Source organism: Triturus cristatus, chromosome 12 (genome assembly GCF_964204655.1).
Source record: "Triturus cristatus chromosome 12, aTriCri1.1, whole genome shotgun sequence".
Taxonomy (NCBI): Eukaryota; Metazoa; Chordata; class Amphibia; order Caudata; family Salamandridae; genus Triturus; species Triturus cristatus.
Genome location: NC_140595.1, coordinates 241,564,738 through 241,590,542, shown reverse-complemented (window position 1 = coordinate 241,590,542; position 25,805 = coordinate 241,564,738). Strand labels below are relative to the sequence as shown.

At 49.8% G+C, this 25,805-nt stretch overlaps 1 protein-coding gene across 3 annotated transcripts in view; it reads right to left on the bottom strand.

Annotated features, from left to right (window-relative positions):
• The window catches only part of IGSF9 (immunoglobulin superfamily member 9), an 808,805-nt gene that overhangs the window by 26,849 nt on the left and 756,151 nt on the right, over positions 1–25,805 (bottom strand). For all 3 annotated transcript variants that reach the window (XM_085639861.1, XM_085639863.1, XM_085639862.1), the window contains one exon: positions 17,424–17,569. In XM_085639861.1, the coding sequence (XP_085495987.1) occupies positions 17,424–17,569 (146 nt within the window). The remainder of the gene's footprint in view (positions 1–17,423; positions 17,570–25,805) is intronic.

Genomic DNA, 25,805 nt, shown 5'->3' with positions numbered 1-25,805 from the left:
ACATATATATTTTGAATATATATCTGTGTGGTGTCCTTTCATTGGTATAAAAGGGGGTTGCATTTGGTAAAACAGCTGGCTTAACACGCTTCACGAGTTTAGCCTCAAAGACTGCTTAGCCTACGCTACCACTAGGGCAGCTAGTCCGAAAAGGTTGACTTACAACCACACCATAAGGGTTGCTTGGCATGGTACAAGGTGATCACTTTAACTAGTGAGCATCATATACCAGGCCAACTTCTCACAATTGCTTTGCGTGATTTACTGAACTATACACTAGATTAAAAATATTTGTGATTTTTGTATAAAGATGATAATAGGTTTACTTATTATATTTTGGTGTTGTGACTCTTTGGCAAAGTCAGTAAGTCTACCTGAGTGCAGCCAGGACCTTTGAGATCAACTGCATGCAGTGCAGGCCAAAAGCCAGTGGTTGGCTGCTTGCAAGTGTTTCAGGGTTGCTTGGCCATTAAGTAGGTCCTGTGACGGGTGCTCGGGAGGCAGTAAGCGAGAAATAGGAGAGCGGCATGGGAACAGTTTATGGTGACTGGCACGTGGTCCTGGAGCCTGCGGCACAGGAACCTCAAGGGCTGAGCCAAAGACAAAGGAAACTGGGCAAGGATTTAATCTATCAAAACGTCTCCCCGAGATGCTTTCTGGATAGTAGGGAGTTTTGCATTGAGGCCAGCACTATTTTTGTCTTTGTGCTCCAAATTTGTTTTTCCTGATGATGACCCACTAAACCGCAGTGGTCGAAATGCCATCAACGCTCGATTGGCAGATGGGATAAAACGTTGACTGCTAGGTTCCGCTAATGGTGAACCAATCAGCTGATTGTGATACCCTCTGCCTGTTTTTCTTGTTTTACACTGAATATTGCTTGTATGTGTTTGTCTGGTGTGACGTAGGAAGCAATTGTTTTATGTTTGTATAATATTACTGAATAATGACTGACTTTTTTTGCGTAACTCTGTCATCTGGCACCGTTTCTTCCCTTATTTTCATTCATTTTATTTCCTTTTTGTCAATTTATGCTGTAATTGAGTATTTACGCCTGGAACCATTGTTGTTTTTACAATCAACAGAGCACCACCCATACCTTTGTGAATTGCCATTTATGAGTGCATGAAGTGGTCCTGGAAGACTCCTCCTCCTCACTCATAAATGACTGTGAAGATCCCCTGGACCCTACAATCTGGAACTCACTGTCCCTTCTTCGCCTCAGAAGCATCTATCCTAGTATGCTGTGCCGAAGAGATGCGAATCCCTTTGTTTTCTGGCCCCAACTTCTGTAATGCTGGGGTTTAATTTCCCAGTCGTACTAAAATGCTTTCCCAGCATGTTTTGGCAGCGCCAAGAAACCTTGGGGCAGATTTATGTTTGACTTGCGCCTCATTTACGTCGCTGTTGCGTCACTTTTGTGTGACGCAGCAGCGGCGCAAATCCTGCGCCATGGTGCGGGGTATTTACAACGTGACGCATCTGGGAGATGCGTCACGTTGTAAAGCCCTGCGCCACATGTAGGCGTTCCAGGGCAGGTGGGGGCGTTCCGGCGCAGGAACGCCTCCTAAAAGTGACTGAGTGAAATCTACAAGATTTCACTCAGTCACTTTTGAGCCCATGCTGCGTCGAAACCCTGCGCCTGCTTGAAGCAGGCGTAAGGATTGACGCAGCATTGTGCAGATAGGGCCCCCCAGCAGAGCATTGCTGGAGCTGCGTCGCGCTTGCGACGCATCTCCAGCAATGCGCCACTTTTACAGCACAGATGCGTGACGCATCTGTGCCGTTTTTGCCCCATGGTGCGCCGCATTATAAATGCGGCGCATCCATGGTGGCGGAGCTGGGGCGCAAAATAACTGGCGCATCCCTGCTGATATGCAGGGATGCGTCGGTTATTATAAATATGCCCCCTTGAGTGTATGCCCGCTATAAAGGCTTCGTTAGGATTTTTTTCAGAGTGCGGCCGCCTTGCACCCAGCACCATGTTCCCCTGTGCTCCGGGAAAAATGCCCACTGGGGCCTGCGCAGGTTGCGAGCACGTGCCCCTCCCTGGTCATTAAGAGCCGCGGCTGACGCTACCTTGCAAGTGACATCTCTGACAACACCAGCTTTGATCTGGCTGTCTCGTGATGTCACTCAGAGCAGCTTGTTAGATAGGCATCTTCGTAGATACATTGCGCCTAAATTTAACATGCACTATGCGGATGGGGGCCTAGGGCGCAATGTCCCTCGTGTCTCTGACATGTGCTGTGTCCGCCACATCCCAACGGCACCCTTGCGCAATGCCTTCTGTAGAATCCCATCCTAAAAACAAAATGTAGCAAAAAGTGCCGACGGTTACACCAGCTGTTTTCATGCAGGCCGAACCCGGCGCTGTATTGTAACTAACGTGACTTTACAGTAAATATATGTAAGTATTTGTAGAGCAGCGCGAGCCACTTCATAGACTCTAACGAGCTGCTCCTTAAAATAGTAGAAGATTAAGGCAGTTCTGTACTTAGTGCCTACAACAGCCTGAGAATGTGTCTGCTACAGAATTACTTTAATATTGAACATGTAAGTAGCGCATACAGTCATACACCTGCGTTACTTTTCTGTTACTTGTAAGATAGCTAAGTGAGCCAAGCATTCATTTCCGGGACTCGCTGACAAGGCAAGGACGCTACAACACGTGGAAGGGTTAATTGTGTTCCTATTCACGTGGGAAGCGTCCTGACGCAGGGACTGGGCAGTTACTTTAGGCGTGGAGTCAAGGCAGGTTTGCATAAGGTCGCTCCTTGCTTGGAATGGCACAGGGAAGCTAAAAATAACTTATTGTAAAGTGCCCAGACTAATAAGTAATTACGAGTGAGACAATCGGTACTATTTATTGGCACCAGATCATGGAACTCATTTTGACGTCAGATAGGTGGAATTCTGATAACTGTCTCCCGAAGATTCCATCAAATGGACCAATGACAAGTTTTAATGTTTGTTACTTCTGTTTGATTCCCTATCCATCATCTTATTCATTCGTTAATCAAAAACATCGCATGCGCAATCTAATTAGTCAACAAGCAACATACTCCGTTCAGAAAAGACAATCGAATTTTAAAAGTACCGTTACTCAAACGTAAAATACAATAAAAACATTGAATAATCGTAACTTTATAAATGACCACCTTGCATTCTGTACTAGGACAAAAGTAAAAAAGTTAAAAGTAAACTAATGTTAAACTATGCACCGCACAAGCTTGAAACATTATATTTGAATGTTGCGGAAATAGTTTCAGTGCGACCGTTTTGCTTTTCTTTGAATTTCGGTGCAAACACCTTTCTGCAGCAGGCGCTCAGACCACTCAGCACCTTGCAGCACAGAATGGGCTAATTAAACACATATCAAAGCAGAGGTTTTAGCAGGCCATTTTTGCAGGAGTGAGTTCTCAAAAACAAAAACAATGTTTTTTACTCCGAGGGTCATTAATGTTCCCCGGTAGCTGCCATCTAAAACTGCAGCATTAAAGGTCAGTATGACGCTCTTGGGGGCTGGGGGGGGGGGGGGGGGGCTCTTGGAAGACCGACTCCTAAACGACGATCAGCCCCAAACCGTAGCCAGTTCATGGGTCTTAGTGCAAGGATGTAATAGGTCCCACTGGCCGCTGTGTGAACCGTAAAATGCAGCAATAATCAGGTTTCAGGGGGCCTATCATGCCTCCGTGCCCCGGCGCCACTGCACCACTGCACCCGCTGCACCAGTGGAAGATATACCCCCGGTAAGTCTGGTGCAAGCACCAGCAAAGCTTTGAGGATGAAACATCAGGTCCAAAAGACGAGAAGGGAGAAGGACTGGCCTGTTATAAAATTGACCAGAAGGTGGCAGCAGAGCATAGCTTGTGGAATTCCTCTGCCGCAACACGTTTTTATGCAATAAACGCATTCCATTTCTAGGTCTCGCCTGACCCAGTGCATGCGCTGGTCTGGCGAGACTTATCGAGAGGGCTTCAAAAAGTGCTACCAGGCCAGCATAGAGGTACAGTGCATGTGCGCGGGGGCTCGCGCAACGCTTTACCGCAATTACTTTCACTTTCGCGGCCGCACGGCCGCTTTGATGTTTGATCGTGATCGATCACTTTCGCGGCCCCACGGCCGCTTTGCATAGCCAATAGGTCTCGCTTTTGGGACCTTATAAGTATTTAGTTATGCAACTGTTGCATAGCTAAACACTTATAAGGTCCCAAAGGCGAGACCTATTGGCTATGCCAATGCTTGTTTCAATTGTTCACAGTTCCCCAGGTCTAAACTCTCATGTTCTGCTAGGAAAACAAATGTTTTGTTTCTGTACTTGCAGCTTAAAGAACAAAAACTGAAAAAAGCTGGGCCGGATTTCAAGCTTGGTGAAGTGCCGAACTCCAGTACAAATACAGAGCTGCCTTTTGCAAGGCAAACAAGCATCGGCATAGCCAATAGGTCTCGCTTTTGGGACCTTATGAGTATTTAGTTATGCAGCACAATATCCTTGGCTATGCCAATGCTTGTTTTATTTGCAGGCACGGGGAGATTACGTGATTTGCCCACAATCACAGGTTCAGGAGTCGACCCTGAGGCTCGAACCTTGGTTTCCCATCTCCAAAGTCGTCAGTCCAGCCGTAAGACCACATAAAGACAGGGAAGAATGCGGGCTGCAGTAGGCTCCCGGGATGGGGCCGAGAGAGGGTTGCTGTAGCACCGAGGGTTTGGGTAGGCTTATGGACAGGTGGATGGGGTGAGGTAGCACCAAGAGAGAGTTGGGGCAACTTGCTAGGGTTTGGGCAGGGCTGTGGGCGGGGTGAGGTAGCACCTGAGACTCAAGGAAGTTCTTTCAATATTGTAAATTTGTAATCTACGATCTTCATCCTAATGTGTTTTTTGTGTGGCTGCCATCTATTGTTTTATTCTACTTTTTCTTCTCTCTCGTTTGATTCTGTAACATGTAAATATGTAAAATTCTCCTCCTGTAATGTACTTGGTTTATTTGTGAAGCGCTCTGACACCTTTGGGTAAAGTCCGCGCTATATAAAATTGCATTAAATAAATACATAAAATAAATGAGACAGGGTTGAAGTACCCCTTGTGGCAGTGGGTGTGGTGAGGCAGGACAGATAGAGGGCTGAGATACGCCCGTTGCTGTGGGTGGGATGAGGCACGTCTAGGAGAGGGTTGAGGTACGCCCCTGTGGGGTGAGGCACGCCTGGGAGAGTGTTGAGGTACACCCCTGTGGTGGTGGACGTGGTGAGGCACGCACGGAGTAGTGTTTAGGTACACCCCTGTTCCTGTGGGCCTGGTGAGGCATGCCCAGGAGAGGGCTGAGGTACGCCCCAGTGGCAGTGGGCGTGGTGAGGCAGGACCGAGAGAGGGTTGAAGTACGCCTGAGGCGGTGGGTGTGGTGAGGCACGCACGGAGGAGGGTTGAGGTACGCCCCTGTAGCAGTGAGGCATGCCCAGGGTTTGAGGGTTGAACTTGAAGTACCCCTGTAGAGGTGGGTGTGGTGAGGCAAGCAGGAGGAGGGTTGAGGTACGTCAATGTAGCGGTGGGCATGGTGAGGAACGCACGGAGGAGGGTTGAAGTTCCCTGTGGCAGTGGGTGTAGTGAGGCATGCATGGAGGAGTGTTGAGGTACACCCCTGTAGCGGTGGGCAGGCCGGGGCAGCTGCCGGGGGCGGGCCCATTACTGACACCCAGGCTCAGCCTGCTCGCTCTTGTATTGCTCGCGGCGCTCTCTGTACTGGAGCTGCTCACACACCCCCTGAAGCGGAGCCTGGAGGGAGGCAGCACCGAGACCATGGCGGACAAGGACCCCGAGCAGCCCAAGCCCTGCAGGGTGAACGAAGGTGTGGGCCACATTGAGAGTAAGAGAGGGAGCAGGGGGGAGAGATCTGTAAGAGATCGGAGGAGCTGGATGGGTGACTGGGCTTGGGAGGTGTGTGCCGGGGACAGAGGGCAGGGGAAGGTGTGTGTTGTGGATACAACAGAGGCGCGGAGAGGCGTCTCGACTGGCAGAGGGGTTGTTGTGTGTGGAGTGGGGTGCAGAGGAGGAGAAAGGGTCTGAAGTGGCAATGGTGTATGTGGGATACACACAGAAGATCAGCCAGGACTGGGAAAGGGGCGTGTGATGTTTGCAGCAGGGCCCAGAGGGCGAGAACGATCAGGAGTTTGCAGGGGGGGATTTACTCATGGGAGGCCAGTCATGACTGGTGAAGGAAGGGGCGTGTGGAGCAGGGATCAGAGGAGGGGAGAGGGTCTGAAGTGGGGAAGGTGTGTGTGGGGCAGACCCGGTTCTAGTAGGTAGCCTGGGTGGGCCAGGTCCACGCAAATATTACCTTTGGCCCAGCCAGTCACAGCAGAAGAGGGCATGGAAAAGGCGCATATTAAGAGCTACCTTCCTCCATCTCTAGGTCGGACTCTGTAATGTTTTTCACTGTCTTTAAAATTGCAATCGGACGGTGTGTGTTAGGGGTAGTGGTGGGTAAGCAACACATAACAGAGAGAGCCGAGCTAAGGGTCTGGCCTGACTCTTGTGGAAGGGTTCAGAGGAGGAGAACAGGTCTGGATAGGGGCCGGAGTTAGGGGAGGAGAGCAGGTCTGTATAGTGGCCGGGGTTAGGGGAAGATAACGGGTCTGTATAGGGGCCGGGGTTAGGGGAAGAGAGCTGGTCTGAATTGGGGGAGGGTTTAGGGGAGGAAAGCGGGTCTGGATTGGGGAAGGTTCGATTGGTGTTACGGGGTTCTGGGGGCACACGAGTGTGCACTGAAAAAGTGTTCGGTGTGGAGGGGGCCGACAGGGGGAGTGTAGACCAGTCAGGGTCGAGTGTCCAGTGAAAGTCCCACAGAAAGTGGATCAGTGGGGATGTGACGGACAGGAGGGCTGTGGTGTACGGACACAGAATCCCTCACCCTGAACTGGTAAATGATGTTTGGAGGGAATCTGGTTAGGTGGTATTTCAAGAGGGGAAGATTGTACTTAAAGGGAACTCAAGGTTATATGGGGGAGGGTTCGGGCTGCCCGGAGGGTGGGGGAGATCCCGAGGGAGCCTGGAATATGAGTACAAAGCATGCAAAGACTGTAGAAAAAGATCTGTATACAACCAAACGTTGGCAATACTTACGTGTGCGTGGTAATGCATAATTGTTGTACTGTATCTGGCGAAGAGAGGAGAGGCGATCGTGGGGGTCTGCTCTGCACAGGGGAGAGCCCCAGGGAGATAGGAGTTAAGGGGTGTACAAAAGTTCCAGTGGGGCTGGGGGAAGGGGGGTGGAGGAGAAGATGCAGGAGACATTTTAAGGGAGCGAGGAGGGGTCTAAGGATCAGGTTACTATGGACGGAATGGCCCCACAGAGGCAGACCACCCAAAAGGTGGGCTGAAATAACAAGCTGAACATAAAATTAACTCAACAAGCATTGGCCGCATGGCTGTAAAAGTAACGGCCGCACGGCCGTGAAAGCGAAAGTGATCGCGATCAAAGCGAAAGGGATCGCGGTCGCGAGGACGCGCTCTGTGGTAAGCACGTGAGTGGTGCGCGCGCAGCAGTGATCGCGCTGGAAGGGAGGCAGATGGCGGCTGCGCAAGTGCACGCCCGCGTGAACGCAAGTGTTAGGCCAGCGAGGTCTGGTAGCACTTTGAAAACCCGTATACTAAATGTCTAGCAGAGCAGCGCATGCGCTGGCTCAGGCGAGACCTAAAAAGCGTTTCCCTTGTGGGAGCGAGCCAGGGGCACCATGTGTTTGCAAGTTAATTACAAACATATGGTGTCAAAGCTCTCTCCCGCAAGGGAATCACCAAACGTGCACGCTTTGCCACTGAAAGCAATGCAACGCGTGCACATTTTTGGGACGCAAACTGAATCGATGGCTAAAGGTATTTTTCCTGCGCTGCATAGGCGACACCTATGCAACTCAATGGAAGTGCGACATTTGTGCTTTGAAGGACGCCAACAGGGTGAGTCAGTAATTCAGCCCTGTCGAAAGCACTGCAGTAGGAGTCTTCGTATTGCCAGTTTGCCTGGCATTGTGATATCTTGCCAGAAGTGTGCGTTTCGGGATGGAAGTAGCATATCTTGATTTTATGAAAACGCATTTCTTGAACTGCCAGATGTGCGCTCTCCGAGGCTGAATACTTGCTATTTGGGGCTCATTCCTTTGGTGAAATGTATGTAAAACCTCTCGAGAAAAAATACCGGTATTAGGTTGGGAAGAGACAAAAAGACTATCAACATTTATTTAGTGACAACCCATCTCTCCAAAACCGCCTTTAGTGCATTTAACATGAGGCTTAATGCTGAGCGGGTAAAGTTTTGTTTGGTATGCATGCAAACAGAAACCAGATTCAGTGTAACTGGGTAATCATGTAATGAAAATGCCAAATTTCGTGTTATGACACAGCTAGAACTATGCTTTAAATGGATATCATCTTGTCAGGTCAGTATCGTTTCCCTTTAAGGTCAGATGTAAATTCAAAATGAATGAATTTGACAACAACCTGAGACAGAAAGACGGGTGTGATCATAACACAAGATCAAAGTATATCAGGAAATAATGCAAAGTTGATGGTGTTGCAAGCAGGCAAGGAAAACAAGTAGACTGGATGCGCTTTGATTAGCTTATTTAAACTTCAGTAAATAAACAGTTTATGAAGAACGCCCAGTGTAATACAGCACACGTATATCAATGCTTATGGAATGTGCTGTACTTTAGACTTCTTTTTTGTTACTTTGGAATCTGCAACACATTGTAATTTAACTAAAAGTGTAGTCTGGTTTATAAACGATGTGTACCGTGTTGGGCAGATATACCACTTTTCCCAGTACCACTGCCATTTCACGTTTCACATAGAGCTTCTATTTCTGTTGGAAATTGAGTTTTCAGAGGCACATTCTCAAATTAATGCAGTGTATAACATTGATAGCAGCACAAAAAGATGATGGACAGAAGGCAGAACATTGTCAAGCATTCACCCCCAGTCACAGATCTGGGTTAAATACATTGTTCTTTTTCTGGCTTCGCCACCCCAGTTTGGACCCAGCCATATGGAAATCAGTCTTGACCCTGCTCCCCATTGGAATACTCTAGCCCGAACTGCCCTCCCTGGACCTAAAAACAAGCATCCTAGGACCGGTTTTGGGTTATCACTATCAACCCTCATCAGCCAGGCTAGTTTGAATCTAGTATCATAGGGAGCAGAGGACCAAAGATTGCAAGTAAGCAGTTTTTTCGTGTCATTCATTTTGTTATTATCTGTAAACGACATAATAAAGTTACCACCTAATCAAGCACTTAAATTGTAGGCAGTTACAATGTCCTTTGAGCACCTTATAACAGCAACATTGATAAGGTTTGGCACAACCAACAGCCCTCACCTATGTGAGATCTATTGGCTTTGTTAATGTGTTTGTTAGGCATGTTGTTAACTTTTTAAAACTTGCTTCTTTATGCATTAATGAACAAGTTACTTACCTTCGGTAACGATGTATCTGTAAGAAACATTAGTTAGTTAGATTCCTCACCTTAGAATATCCCCAGGCGTCAGACTGGATCCGAAAGATTTTTCGTCAGCAATACCCCTTGCGCGTCGCTAGGCGTCGTCTGCGGCTCCGCGTCCGTCGTCGGCGTCGTGCGCCGGAATGACGTCGTCGGAGTACTTAGACGCCGCCCTCGCGCGCTGACGTCAGTTCTTGTACATAGCCTTCCGCGCCAGGAACGCAGAGCCATGCAAAGACCGACACTGGTGCCAAAAATAAAATCTAGGGACCTGAAAAGGATAACCTTAACCCTAGATGTCAGTTCGCAGAACGGGGAGGATGGGTGGGTCGCTGAGGAATCTAACTAACTAATGTTTCTTACAGATACATCGTTACCGAAGGTAAGTAACTTGTTCATTTGAAAGAAACACGTTAGTTAGATTCCTCACCTTAGAATAGATACCCAAGCAATACCATCCCCGGTGGTGGGTCTGCGAACCAAGATCACACCAGAAAGTCCTGGAGGACAGAACGGCCAAAGAAGCCATCCCTCCGGACTTGGCTGTCAAGGCAGTAATGCCTGGCAAACGTGTGTAGCGAAGCCCACGTTGCCGCCTGACAAATGTCCTGCAAAGGGACACCCCGTCCCAAAGCAGTAGTAGCCGCTGTGGCCCGAGTAGAATGGGCGCGCAGCCCAACAGGAGGCTCCTTTTTTGCCAAGGAGTAACAAATTTTGATGCACAAAACGACCCACCGAGAGATGGTCCGTTTGTGCACAGCTTTCCCCTTCTTAGCACCCACGTATCCAACGAAAAGTTGGTCGTCCACCCGGAACTGCTTTGTGCGGTCCAAATAAAAGGAGAGCGCACGTTTTGGGTCCAGACGGTGGAGCCTCTTTTCCTCTTTGGAAGGATGCGGAGGCGGAAAGAAGGTGGGCAAGGTGACAGACTGCCCAAGATGAAATGGAGTCACCACTTTCGGAAGAAAGGAGGGACGAGGCCGAAGGACAACCTTGTCCGGATGAACAGACAGAAAAGGAGGCTTTGAAGATAAAGCCTGGAGCTCACTCACCCGTCTAGCCGAGGTGATGGCTACCAGAAAAGCAGTCTTAAGCGTCAGGAGACGAAGAGGACAATTATGAAGAGGCTCAAAGGGAGCACACATTAGGAAAGTGAGAACAAGATTCAAGTCCCACTGAGGCAATACAAAAGGGACAGGAGGGAACGTGTGAGTAATGCCTTTTAGAAAGCGTGTAACCACAGAGGACTTGAAAAGAGAAGGCTGATCAGGAAGCCGCAAGAAGGCAGAGATGGCAGCAAGATAACCTTTCAGGGTGCCCAGGGCAGAGCCCTGCCGGGCCAAAGAAAGAAGAAAGAGGAGAACCTCAGAAAGAGGGGCGGAAAGGGGATCCACAGCCTTTGCTGTGCACCATGCCACAAATTTGTTCCACCGGCAGGCGTATACCGACTTTGTGGAGGGACGCCTGGCTGCCAGAATGATATCACAGACTTCAGGAGGCAAGTCAAATGGCATCAACTGTCGCCGCTCAATCTCCACGCATGGAGGTGGAGGCTGGACAGGTTCGGGTGGAGGACCGTCCCCTGCTGCTGCGACAGAAGATCCTCCCGAAGGGGCAGACGTATCGGAGGATCGGTCAACATACTGAGTAGCTCGGGATACCAGTACCTTCGTGCCCAATCCGGAGCCACCAAGATGACTTGGGCCCGGTCGTGCCTGATCTTCTTCAGCACTCTGGGCAGAAGTGGTATAGGCGGAAAGGCGTACAACAGACCGCAACTCCACTCGTGACGAAAAGCATCGCCGAGCGAGTGCCGCCTTGGAAATTCCAACGCGCAGAACTGCTGACATTGCGCGTTCTCTTCGGTGGCGAATAGATCTAACCAAGGCTCTCCCCACTGCTGAAAGAGACCTTGCGCCACTTCGGAGTTCAGACGCCATTTGTGATCCATCATGCACCGGCGGCTGAGTTCGTCTGCTCTGGCGTTCAGAGAGCCCGCCAGATGTTGAACCACTAGGGTGACGCCCTGGTGTTCCAGCCACGTCCAGAGGCGCAGGGCCTCCTGACAAAGGGTCCACGACCCCACCCCGCCCTGTTTGTTGCAATACCACATGGCGGTGGTGTTGTCCGTGAACACCTGCACGACACTTCCCCGGACAGAGGGAAGGAAGGCTTTCAGTGCAAGTCGGATCGCTCTCAACTCCAACAGGTTGATGTGGAGACGAGACTCCGCCGGAGACCAGAGGCCTCTGATCTCCGCCTCTCCCATATGGCCAACCCATCCCAGGAGGGACGCATCCGTCACTACAACATGCTCCGGTTGGGGAAGGGAGAGGCTTCTGCCCATGACCCAATCGCGGTCCGTGAGCCACCACTGCAACTGCTGTGCAGTGCCCTCCGAGATCAAGACATGGTCGGACAGGTTGCCGTGATGCTGGGCCCACTGAAACTTCAGGTCCCACTGCAGAGCCCGCATGCGCCGCCTGGCGTGATGCACTAGTAGGATGCAGGAGGCCATCAGCCCCAGAAGCCGCAACACTAGCCGGACCGAAACCCAGGATAGAGGCCGAAAGATGGGAATCAGGGCCTGTATATCCCGGACCCGCTGTTCCGGTGGATAGACCCGGAACTGCGCCGAATCGAGAACCGCTCCGATGAAAAGGAGCTTCTGAGAGGGACTCAGGTGTGACTTCGGCACGTTGATGGAAAACCCCAGCAAATGCAGGAGATCCGCCGTAGTCTGGAGGTGGGAGACGACTGCCTGGGGCGAGCCCGCCGTCAACAACCAGTCGTCGAGATAGGGGAAGACTGGAACCCCTGATCTGCGCAGATGAGCTGCGACCACCGCCATCACTTTCGTGAACACCCGAGGGGCACTGGTGAGGCCGAAGGGGAGCACGGTAAACTGAAAGTGCTCTTGGCCCACCGTGAACCGCAGGTAACGCCGGTGGGCCGGCAGGACGGGGATGTGGAAATATGCGTCCTGCAAGTCCAACGCTACCATCCAGTCTCCGGGGTCTAGGGCAGCTGGAACCTGAGCCAAAGTCAACATCTTGAACCTTTCCTTCCGGAGGAAGGCATTGACGTTCCAGAGGTCCAAGATAGGGCGTAGGCCCCCTTTGCCCTTCTTGGGAACCAGAAAGTAGTGGGAATAACAACCACGACCTACTTCTGGACTCGGAACGCGCTCGACGGCCCCCTTGGCCAAGAGGGCCGAAACTTCCTCGTGGAGAAGATTCAAATGATCCCCCGAGATACGGTGGTGCTGCGGTGGCATGGCTGGAGGGGTCGTCTCGAAGGGGAGGGAGTAGCCCCTTCGGACGATTTGCAGCACCCACGTGTCCGATGTGATGGACCGCCAGTGGAGCAGGTGATGGCGAACTCTGCCGCCCACTGGCGTGGAATGGGCCTGAAAGCTCGGACTAGGAAGGCTTTGAGGTGGATGCTGCCGGGGTGGATGTGGGCTGACCTCGTCGTCCTCCAGAACCGCCTCGGCGGAAACCACGTCCGCGACCGCGCGCAGGTTGGTTCTGCGGCTGGTGGCTAGGCGCACGTGAGGAGGCACCCCTTCCTTGGCCACGAAAGGGGCGAAACGCGGAAGATTGCGACCGCGGGGCCGAGAGGCCCAAGGACTTGGCCGTAGCCCGGGAGTCCTTAAAGCGGTTCAGCGCACTGTCCGCTTTCTCGCCAAACAGGCGAGTGCCATCAAACGGCATGTCCATGAGAGTGCTCTGGACATCGCCCGAAAATGACGTGGACCGCAGCCAGGCGTGACGTCTAAGCGCCACTGTGGTAGAAATGGCCCTACCCAGCGAGTCCGTGGTGTCAAGCCCACAACGTATAGCATGTTGCGCGGCATCCCTCCCATCGGCCAGAGCCTGGGTAAGTCGTGTCCGGACCTCCTCCGGACACAGGGGCAGCGCGTCCTCCACCGCATCCCACAGAGAGTGGGAATAACGGTCCAAGAGACAAGCGGTGTTCAAAGACCGCAGGCCCAAACTAAGGGAAGAGAACAGCTTCTTGCCAAACTGTTCTAGTCTCTTGGAATCCCGGTCCGGCGGGGCGGTCGGGAAAGAGGATTGGGAGGTGGAGGCCTGGATAACCAGGCTCTCAGGGGTAGGGTGTTGGGACAGAAAACTGGGGTCGCCCGGAGCAGGGCGGTGGCGCCTGGCGACGTTCCTGTCCACAGGAGGAACTGTGGAGGGCTTGGACCAGGTGCCCTGCAGAACGTCAATGAGGGCCTCATTGAATTGCAGCAGAGGCTCAGTGGAGCTTGCTGCAGACTGAAGCACCTCAGTAAGGACGTTAGTCCTCACAGCCACGGCAGGCAGCTCCAGCCCAAGGGCTGCGGCCGCCTTGCGCAGCACCACAGAGAAAGCAGCGCCCTCCTCCGAAGCCACAGTCGGAGGAGAGACAAATCCAGTGTCTGGAGAGGTATCCAGGCCACTGGCCTCCCCCAGTTCATCTGCCCAGTCCTGGGACAGTTGAGCCTGAACGGCTATAGGATCCTCGGATCCCTCCCAGTTGTCCCCATCATCCGACTCCTGGTATAGAGGAGAAAGTAACGGAGCCGGGCGGTAGACAGAATGTGTCTCTAGCGGCGCCGATCTCGGCGTCCATCGACGCCGGACCGGCGCCGGGCCCGGAGTGGGACTGAACTGGGGCACGACGTCGAGCGGAGTCGACGTCGGCGTCGGGGGTGGTACCGGTGTCGACGCCGGCGGAGGAGGCGTGACGAGGTCGACCGGCGTCGACGGGGACTCGAGAACGGGTCCCTCGGGCGCTTGCGGCGTTGAGGCCGGAGCCGTCAACGGCGCCGGGGCCGGAGCCACCGGCAGGCAAGGCAGCCCAGTCGGGTCCGCGGGGCCCGAAGGCGCACCAGCGGGCGCCGACGGCGGAGCCAGGTTCCTCATGGCCGAGAGGAAGGCACTGACTTCCGCCGGCGTCGCGTTAGTCCCAGGGACCGGAGGGTATGGGGACGTGCGCGGCGCCTGCGGCTCCGCCGGAGCCGCGGGGGTGGAACCACCCTGACCCTCGGCCGAGTCGCGCGACCGGCTAGGGGAGTCCGAAGAGCGGTGTCGCCTCTTGGACTTCTTGGAATGCTTCGACTTACCCGAAGACTTGGATCCCGACGACCGATGGTGACGTCGGCTGCGGCTCCGCGACCGATCCTTGGACCTCCTCCTGGACTGGGATCGAGAGGCGCGCGGAGCCGAGTGGCGAATCTCGAGAAGCTTACGGGACCGCTCCCGTCTAGCCTTCGAGGTCAGGGCCTTGCAGTCCGAACACGACTCCGCGTCGTGATCGAGGCCCAAGCAGTAAAGGCACCGGCGGTGATGGTCCGTAACCGACATCAATCGGTTACAGTCCGTACAGGCTTTAAACCCAGGCATCCTACCGGCACCGGTGTCGAGACACGATCAAAAAGGATCAAAAAAGTTAGTCAAAAATTGACTAAAGGGGTAGCTCTCCCGGATCTGCGCTTACTGGCGCGGAAAAAAGAAGAACTGACGTCAGCGCGCGAGGGCGGCGTCAAAGTACTCCGACGACGTCATTCCGGCGCACGACGCCGACGACGCGCGAGGGGTATTGCTGACGAAAAATCTTCCGGATCCAGTCTGACGCCTGGGGATATTCGAAGGTGAGGAATCTAATTAACGTGTTTCTTTCAGATACCTACATGTGGCATGTGGCTTGACTTCCCTCACGGCTCCCCCATGCCCTCATGAACATTCTACATCTACCAGGATACAACATATTTAAACATGTGCAGTTTTTTTCCTTTTTCACAATTTAGAATTAAGATGTTTCAATCCAGACATTTTATCCACTACAATGAAAGCAAATAAAACGTAACAGTTTATACATACGTTTGCTTTTTGTTTTAAGATTTCTCCTACTATCCCCAACAACCTTACCTCACCCCAGGACCTTCAAACAACAATCAGAGGTCTTTCAGGCCCCATACCTTCTTCCATGGTCCTTTGTGAACCTTTCTCGTCAGGCGTAGTAAGTGCTATATAAACGCGAAGACAATACCATGCAGTACATGGAGGGATTTAAATGTGCACTAGTCAGGAGCATGGCCTGAGGGAGAACTGGAAGGCCTTCAGCTTTGCAATTATTTTTTTTAAGTCAGGACCTGAGGTGGTCCGGTAACTGCTCATTAGTATTTCCTGCAGTTGAATGTAGCATTACGGTATTATGTTAATTCATACTATTTTGAATAGTTCATTTTTACCATTAATAGGACCTCAAATGTTTTCTGAGTTAGCCCGTAAGCTGTCACTCTTCTGGGTGGTTGGTAAAGTGTGTGTTTCACATTATGGCCGCTGTGGGAAGAAATTCGATATCACCTGTGACATTAGGAGTTACGTTCATTTTAACCATTTTGTAGCAGACTTGTGACTGTGCTTATACATGGCAGGAAGGTATGGGAGAGAGTCAAATTCTCATCTACCATCATTATTTCTTAGTTTGACTATGGTATTGCAACGTTTATACCTCTATACTGAGCGCTTGCCTGGAAATTACCCGTTTTATTCAGTGTGTTGGTTAGGTGTGGTAATTTTAACCTACTCTTCGTGATGTAGCAGTAGATTTCATACCACCCAGCCAGTATAATGTGCTGCATGGCTAAACACTTACAAGATCCCAAAGGCGAGACCTGTTGGCTATGCCAATACTTGTTTTCACCTGCCATTGAATTATTTCCTACCGAACTCAATCTTTAGTGTTGTTTCTCATCCTTGTTCTTGACACTTTTATAGCTAGCCTGTCACGGTATATAATCTTAAACGAATGCTGTTTCTTTTCAAGGAGAGGGACCGCTGGATCTCCTTCATATAAAGGTACCATAACCTGACTCACTTGCTGATGAACAAAACACAACTGCTGGGCACTGCCGTATTTTCTGCCTGAGTGATACACTTTCTAGTATACATGTCAGATCAAGTATTTTATCTAGTATTTACCATTGTTGATTGCCTCCCTACAGTTATCACATCTTGAGTTACCCGCCTATCACTGAATCTCAAAAAGAACAGATGATGGAAGGAATGCTGAACACATCAAACATTCACCCCCAGTCAGAAATCTGGCTTTAATTCAATGTTTTTTTTTACTCACCACGCCACCACAGTTTGGACTCAAGCATATGCAAATCAGTCTTGGCCCTGCTCCCCATGTGAACAGTCCAGCCTGAACTGCCAGGCCAGGTCATCCCTGGACCGAAAACAAGCATCCCTGGACCGGTTTCGGGGTATTGCCCCTCATTAGCCAGGCTAGCTTGAATCCAGTGGCACAGTAACCACAGGACCCTCATCTGGGCACACCCTTCCCACTTGACAAAACCAAAAAGAACTGCTGATGGATGGAATGCTGAATAAATCAAACATTCACCCTCAGTCACAGATCTGCGTTTAATCCAACGTTGTTTTTGCTTACCACGCCACCCAAAGTTTGGACCCAGCCATATGCATCTGTGACTGGGAGTGAATGTTTGATTCCCATGTGTACATCTGGAACATTTTTTGAATTTTCACAGCAGTAAATCTGTGACCTTGTGTAATGCAACTGGTGTTCATGTAAAGTACTCCAAAAACTTTGGGTCGAGTTGGCGTGATATAAAATTCACCCTCACTCCCAAAACAACGTAAAGTTGTACTTCTTTGTGACTTTTCCCAAAAATAATGACCATGTACTCTGCGTGGGGAGCCTCTGGGCCTGTACCATCACACGTCTTTAGGTGGCATAACCTGTATCTCTAACTCAGGCCCCATATCACCCACTTGCATTATCATATGGGTACCACACTTTCCCTCAGGTCGTGATTCCTAATCCCCCACTCTTCATTGATCCCCAGCAAAGTATGTGGTATGCAAATACCAATACCATCAGATACATAGATATAGATATATATATATATACACTTACTTTGCCTTTCGAGCTCCAGCATTGCAATAGTGGAGACCGGTCTCTTGGGGTGCCCATTGCGGTACAGATGAAGTGCGTCAAGGATGTCAGTCTCTATAGTGAACTCTGTATCCCACTCATAGTTCTCGTCAACCGAGGTGTTCCTCCTACAGAATCAAATGGTAGGTTAGATTACAAGGCAGTTGGTAAGAACACCCTTACAGAGCTGTCAGGTATAACATCACCACACAACGAATGACAAAGCACTACAAAGCACAACAGCTGGGCTGAGATAAGTAGTGTTTTCTAAGAGGAGAGGCAGTTAGGTAAGTACTTGTAAATAAAAGCTGCTTTTGGAATGCTACACACATTGAGTATTCAGATCCAGTGGCTCCCTCCTATGGCATGAGGGCTTTCTTTCCCAAGATCTATATTTTTAACGATGATTAACAACACCTCATCCCATTTTTTCCTTTTGGCCTGACAGTTTTTTAGATAGTTCTGAAGAGAAACACTCGGTGCTTTTTGGGTTATTGCAGCATCCCACAAGACCAGTCCAGCCATGGACAGGGTTCTTCACTGCTTTCCATGTACATGCTAGTAAAGGGACTCTGTAAAAGTGGCCGGGGTTGGAGGTAGAAAAAACAAAAGAAACAAAAACTGAAGAAGACCTGGTTGGTTGTTCCAACCATTTACACCAGGGCAGTGATAGAAGGCATATGTGTGTGGGAGTGCACATGTGCATTGATGTGTACTTCTGAGTGCAATTGCATCTGTTTTGTGTCTTCATGACTGTGTATACATCTGTTTCTGTGTCTCTATTAATGTGTGTATCTGTGTGTCCCTGCATCTACATGTTTGTGTGCAAGCCACACCTTGTATGGCTGTTATACAGTTTGCTTTTTGTGTCTTGTGAGTTACAGTTTGTGAGTTTGAGTTTTTGTTTCTATGCAAGATTCATGTGTTGGGGAGCGTATATCGGTGTATGTCTTTGTGTTTAGGTGTGTGCCTGATTGTTGAAGTGTATCTGCATCAAACTAGTTTGAGAATATGTGTATGTGAGTGCGTGTGCTTCTTGGTCCTTAGATCAATCTGCATTTTGAAGTACAAGTCTCAGTGCCTCATCTAGAGATTGCGGTGTAGGAACCACACCGTAAATCTGCAGCGACTGCACCAGGCCAAACTGGCAGTTCTGCTTCTTTATTAAGACGTGGCACCCGATACATTGTGTGCCAGGCAGGAAAAAAGGAACCATTTCCCCAATAACCAGGGAGAAAGCCACTTAAGTGTTGCTTCTCAGAAACAAAACCCCGCTTTTACGATATGTTTCTAAGAAACAAAAAGAACGCAGAGAGGGCAGTCACACCATGACTGCTGGTCTGGCATTACAGTTTTGATCGAAGTGCTCCAGAATCGTTGGTGGAAGTTGGGATCTCTAGATTCAGTAGGCAGCCCTCCTCTGGGTATACATGGGGTAAAGACTACCCGGTACTGGCAGGAGCACCATTCATCTTTTAAGGATGTCCTACGTGTGTGCTGAACATAGATTAGACTTGGAAATGGTTGAAGAGGTCACAGTTTACAACAGAGGATGATGAGTATTATGCAGGACAGGCTTGTGTTTAACTCGAGTGTAGCAAACACGAGATCTGGTTTCAAGAGAGCCTTAGGATTTTGGACAAATACCAATACTTTTACAATCTATCCCTGAGAGGCTCTGAGGTGTGGGTCAAGTAAAATGTTGTTTGGAAACTCCTTCTAAAAAGCACTGATAACCGTTGGCAAAGCCAATAGCCTTTGGCCTTGCCGGTGCTTGTTTGGTTTTATACCGTTTTTGTAAAACTTCATTGTTGAGAGAGTTGATATAGCCAATACATAAGAAAATGCTCATAGCAAAAATATTTTTTGGTTTAATAAAGCACACATTGCAATAGTACTCCCTGGCACTAAAGGGAACTCCTTTATGTGTGGATGTGCTCATTGTGAAAGAGCAGAATGATGTCATTCATAAAGTTACCCTGTCGCGGAAGTAGGCTGACCCACTGCCCAACGCATACATGCTGTATTAGGAGGAAGAATTATGAGAATGACAACAGACCGATGGATGGAGAGGGCTGGCTGAAAGCCACTATAAGTAGGTATATTATTTAGACACACTTTCAGCAAAATCAAATAACTTGGCTAACACTAGGAGTAAAAAAGTATCATTCTGTCTGTGCCCATAAGGCCATCTGACGGAAAGGACCTGCACGCACATTTATAGCCTGTGGAAAGTACCTTTTTCCGAGCCCTGATTTCTCAAATGTAGATATGGAGTTAATAAGGTTCGACAACCAAGTTTACTTTGTTAGCCAATTGGTTTTTTTCCTACCTGCTACAGCACAAACCAAAACAGGGTACACATAACTCAGTACTGCCACATAAATAGTAGATTATTAGTAAAAAATAGAAAGCAGAGTAGGAAGGGCATATAACGGAGTGAACTTAACATAAAACTTTGTTAACCAAGGAGATGGACTCCCTCTCCTGAGAGGACTCCATGATCAGATGATTTGAAAGGAGGAAGCCAGCCACCTCGTGGTGCCCTTCGAGTGGACACAAGGAATTGCAGTGGAAGGAGGGAGGACATAAACACAAGGTAGCAATAACCACAGCCATTCCACGATAATAACAACTGACAACTTAACCACCTTTGGTATTGATTGTCGAGGTGGGGGATAGGATATGGTTGATACTTTATCAAGGTAATTTCCAATAAAGTCACCTGTCTTTCATTAATTGTAAGAGTCCAATTTGAATTTCTACAGGAAGTCGAACGAAGAAGCGCCATGCCAGGCACCTTGTGAAGATTGCATGTTGGTAGACAAAAAATAAAGACAGTGAGAGTGAACAAATACATTCCCAGCACTGAAAGGCCTTATTCTGACATTGAGGTTCATACTATGCAAGCAATGTGATTGTTACAGTGTGTAAGTGTTCCTTTTTTTCTAATGCAAGTGTTGGCTTTGGTTCGGCAGTGTCTGCTGGAGGTTGTCCCATGCATTTGATATTCTTCCCATGAAACACTATCTCCTAACACTGATCCCAAGCTCTGCTATCCCTAGGTTAATATTGCGATCTCTAGTTCTTGGAGCATGCTATGAATGAAAACATCACTCACTCCATACCTTGGCCTCCTATGTGTCCATCATCCCTCATCTGATGCCTCTCATATATGTATGACTACAGTCCCGCCCCTTTCTTCATGTGCCCACTTCTCTGACCCCCTCCTCCAAAGACTTGTACTGCAATGCACCTAAATAGTTATGATCATCAAAACGGGCCGGTCAGGGAAGAACATTCACTTCTACCTTGAAGAGGTTATAGTAATATCAGCCATATACCTCTGCATGTTGATTACCCCTAGTTCACCATTCAACTGAATATTAGTGCATTTATTTTATTGTAAAGAACAAAAGGGACAAAACCTAGCCACCTGCCATAGAGAAAAAACTAATTCCGCCATAGCAAGCTTTCACTACCAACTAAAGGACAAAAGTTTAGCTACTGAGTGATGTTGCACTAGGAGCATGACTACAGCTGCCTAAATGTACTAAGCTGGCACCATCTACATGACATCAAGCATCAATCTCACACCCAACCACTCCTCTACTCAGCTACCTTACACTCATGAGTTTGTCTGATTTGGCAGTGGAACAACTACCCTGAAATGGTAGCTGGGTTCTCTTTATCTTACTAGTGAAAGCAAAGCAAAGAAGGACGGGCATAATTCAGACTGGATCCGATATTTTACATAAGCAATTGCCGATGCATGTCGAAAGGTGGTGCCATCGGACTCTGTGACAACTCCTACCACCTCCAAAAGGGATGACCGAAGTCCTATGGAGGCACCACCCCTACGCATTGACATCCTTTTTCTTTTTTCCTCTTCCTTGCCCTCAGACATGGAGTAACAGTGATTGGTCTCAAACGTGGCAGTGTGCAGAATCTAACTTATAACCTTTTTAAGCATCTTAAACGTCCACTCCGCAGAAGGGCAAGCAGGGAGACTGGTGAGAAATCTGCAGTTAGATAAAGTATCCACTAGAAAGAGCGTTAGCAAAGGTTAGTCACTTTTTCTCCTGATGGATAGTTCTAACAGCAAATTCTTCATCTTTTGAATAGATATCAAAGTAGTATCTCACAATGTGTGGAGAGGCTGAGGAGTGGAATTTACACCAGGCAGTCAGTCCTTCAGAACTCAGCAGGCAAAATGACCATCTCTGCAGTCTTGAGAATCAAGAAAGTATTTGCAATGAGGAATACTGTCTTAATGGTCAGCAATCTCAAAGACCAACTGTACATAGGCTTGTATGTTGTGCACATCAAAAATGTGAGGACCAAGTAAGGCTGTCAATGAAGCATAAAGGGTGCCAGAGGAAACATATATGTAAGCCCCTTTAAAAAACGCACCACAGCCTGCAATAAGAATAACAAACGTCAGTCAGGCAAACAGAGGAAGGCCAAAACGGCTGCCAAATAAACTTTAAATGTGCCCACAGCAAAGCCTTGTTGGGCCAGTGACAAGGATAGCAAACACTGGATAACTTAGCACGAAGGGGATCAACCGAATGGCTTCTCACCCGACTAAGCATTTTTCCCAACGACCAGAATGGACAGATTTGGTGGACGGGTTCTGCAAGGATAACGGTCACAACTTCTGCTGGTAGATCAATCCCACTCAAGTTGATGGTGGCACTTAACCTTCACACCTGGAAGTATGGGTTGTGGAGATTTCAGCGCAGGTCCCTGCCCATTTGATGAGTTATGAGGTCTTCCAGAAGAGACAGCTGATTCGGAGGGCAACTGCTCAGGCTCATTAGGTAGAAATACCAGTCTCCTAACCCAATCTGGGACTTCTAGGATAAGTTGAACCTGGTGTCTCCTCACCTTGTTCACACTGCGCTTTCTTAACAGTGGCACAAAGATCAAGCAAAGGTTGGACCCACTGGGAGAAGATGCCTTGGGACCACCTACAGGCGGATCCACTAAATGGCGGCTGCTGAGTTCATATGCTCGGTAAATCAGCGAGTCTACCAAATGGACAGCCATTAGGGAGATCCTGTGGAAATCATGCCAGCACCAGTGTTTCGTGGCATGGAATCTTGGACAAGATACTGTCTTGCTTGTTGCAGCACCACATAGCAGTTGTGCTGTCCGTTAGAGCTTGGAATAGTTTCCCCTTGATGGCCAGAAGTAAGGTCTTCATGGACAACAGAATGGCATGAAGCTCCACAAGGTTAATGTGGTTCCTCTACTCCAAGGGACTAAAGCCTCTGATTTTCACATCTATCAGGTGAGTGGCCAGGCCAAGAGTCGATGCATCAGTCACTGTTACGAGAGCTGAATGTGTTAGGGAGAAAAATCTGTCCCAGGTCAAGTTGGATTCTGATTTCTACCATTAGAGGTCCTGGCATGCCTTCTCCAAGATACAAATGTTGTCTGAGAGGCAACAACAGTGCTGTGCCTACTGCTGCAGGCAGAGGGCCACTGCAGGGCCTTCATGTGTCAATGAGCACCAAGAATCAGCAGGATGCACAAGGCAAAGAGGTGAAGAAGCGCCAGAACCCAGGAGAGAGCTGAAAACTTCGAAGTCCTAGTTTGAATGCCCTGCATTTGAGGCACGGTGGAAAGGCTTCAGTGTCCAGGTTGTTCCCTAGGACGGGAATCCTCTATGTAGGCTGCAGGAGGTATTTTGTCCCTTGATGGAAAACCTGAGGGATGACAGCAGGCTGAAAACTGTCTCTAGGTTAGGGTTACTCATAGTACGGCCCGCGGGCCGCCAGCGGCCCGGCAAGCCTTCCTTGGCGGCCCGCGGACCTTCCAGACATCGTACCGGTGTACGAGCGAGGAAGAATGGAGTTCAGGCAGGCAAGCGCCCTATTAAGCACTCGAAGACGGAGGGCTGCTCTGGTTGGCTGAAGCTCCCGTCCCACGTTCGAAATAGCCCGCAGTGTGCAACGATTGGCTACTCAACCGGAGGCTGCAGGCTGTCTCTCCAATGAGCTGTGGGAAAAGGGAACCCTCCGGTTGGATGATGTACGTTGGAGCCGAAGCCCGCGCTTTGTCTCCGTGTCTACCAATTCATTTGTACTCACACGAACCACTCGCCCCCGGTCAACTGGGCGAGGAGCCCAGGATGTCATAAGTGTACCGCCCTTGGTCACCCTGGAATACGCCGCCGTTAACTGCGCTCGATTTCACGTTCACATCGAAAGCTTTATGCAAACACCATTTCGAGTCTGCCCGGATACAGTGAAAGCACCAAGGCACACGTTATCTCACATTTATTATAAACTGAGGTCTAACTCCCAGACCCCCTTCTTTCTTTGGGAGAGAGAGGGAGAGGGATACAGCATACATGCCAACATTTCAGAAGAACAAAGTGGGAGATTTAAAAAAAATCGGGAGAATGGGACCTTCAATCGGGTTTCTGTCATGTATGGACTTTGGAAGTGTGCTGCTGCAGGATCGGACATTTGAAAGCAAATTCACGTGTTTTTTTTAATCACCTTTCAGAAGCATTGAGCGCAATGGCAGGCAGAGAAAGAGGGGGACGCAAGAGTTGTGCACTGGCCTGGCAGGTTGCGGTCAGTGCATACACCCCCCCTCCCTCCCCCGTCAGCCCGGGCTGAAACAGCTTCCGGGCACACACACAGCCCCCCCCCCCCCCCCCACCCAGTACTTCACAGGTGTTTAAAAGACTATTCGGTTGTTAATGGGGCTTTGTTGGTTTTTCACCCCTTCTAGAGCCCCTGCATCGCCATTCTGACTATTGCTGGAAGAATTAGCAGTTACACATTACCAAGCCCTGTCAGCTGAAACCCCGAGGAATCAGGTTTTTGCTTGCAGGAATCGGGAGGCGGGAGACTAGCCTTCAAATCGGTAGTCTCACACCTGAATCGGGAGTGTTGGCATGTATGATACAGAGAGGGGGAGACAGAGAGGGGGAGACAGAGAGGGGGAGACAGAGAGGGGGGAGACAGAGAGGGGGGAGACAGAGGGAGACGGAGAGGGAGGGAGAGAGGGAGGGAGACGGAGGGAGACAGAGGGAGACAGAGGGGGAGGGAGACAGAGGGAGGAGGCAGACAGAGGGAGGAGGCAGACGGAGAGAGACAGAGAGGGAGAGAGACGGATAGAAGGAGAGAGGGAGGGAGACGGAGGAGGGAGGGAGACGGAGGAGGGAGGGAGATGGAGGAGGGAGGGAGATGGAGGAGGGAGGGAGACAGAGGGAGAGGGAGGGAGAGGGAGGGAGACGGAGGACGGAGGGAGACGGAGGAGGGAGGGAGACGGAGGAGGGAGGGAGGGAGGGAGAGAGAGGGAGAGAGAGAGATATGTGTATGCCGGGTCCGGTGGCTCAGTGGACGAAGGCGTCCACTGCAGGGACCTGTGTTCCACCTCATGGTCACAGTTTTTTTTTGTTACTCTAGCCCCGCCCCCTCCCCCAATGACCCCGCCCCCAAGGTGCGGCCCTCGGCCACAAACCACACTGTAAATTTGGCCCCCAAGAGAAAGTTTGTGAGTACCCCTGCTCTAGGTGGTCCATGTCTAACGGCGGCAAACCCACGTTTGGGAGCCAATCGTCCAGGTACAGGAATATGTGTATTGCCCCAATCTGTGAAGAGAAGTGCAATCACCTCCATCACCCTTCTAAATAACCTGAGGGCTGAGGTGAGGCCGAAGGCCGGACAGTAAACTGAAAGAGCACCAACCCGACCATAAACCAAAGAAAGCGTCTGTCAGACTGCAAGATCAGAACACAAAAGTACACATCCTGCAAGTCAAAGGAAAGCAACCAGTCCCCAGAACCTGGGCCAGAATCATATTCAAACTCCTCTTTCAAGAGGAAGGTATTCAGAAAGCAGAGGCCCAATATTGGTCTAAGACTGCCGTCTTAACACAAAAAAGTGCCAGAAGCAGCACCCCCTATACTTCTCCACTTCAGGGACTCTCTCTATGGATCTTTTAGCCAGAAGTGAATGGACGTCATGGACAAGAGTGAAGGCATGATCTGCTTAAGCCAAAACAAAAAAGGTAGAACAGGATGAGGCCTCATGTAAAAGGGAGGATGTGGCCATGCTGAACAACTTGCAAAGCCCACTGCTCTGAAGTAATTACAAGCTAGCAGGGCAGGTTAAAACAAACCCTGCCTCCTACTTGCCATCCATAAACACAGAGGGTGAATACAATTGGCTTGGCTGTAGTCACAGAAGACGACAAGGAAGAGAAGTAGTACTGTCCTTGCTGTTTACTCTGATCTCTGCCACCATTTCATCTTCTGGAGCCACAAACAGGCTGTACAGGCTCTTGCACGAGTTGAGGTAGCTGCCTTTTACAATAGGAAAGCCCCAGAGAATATCCTCT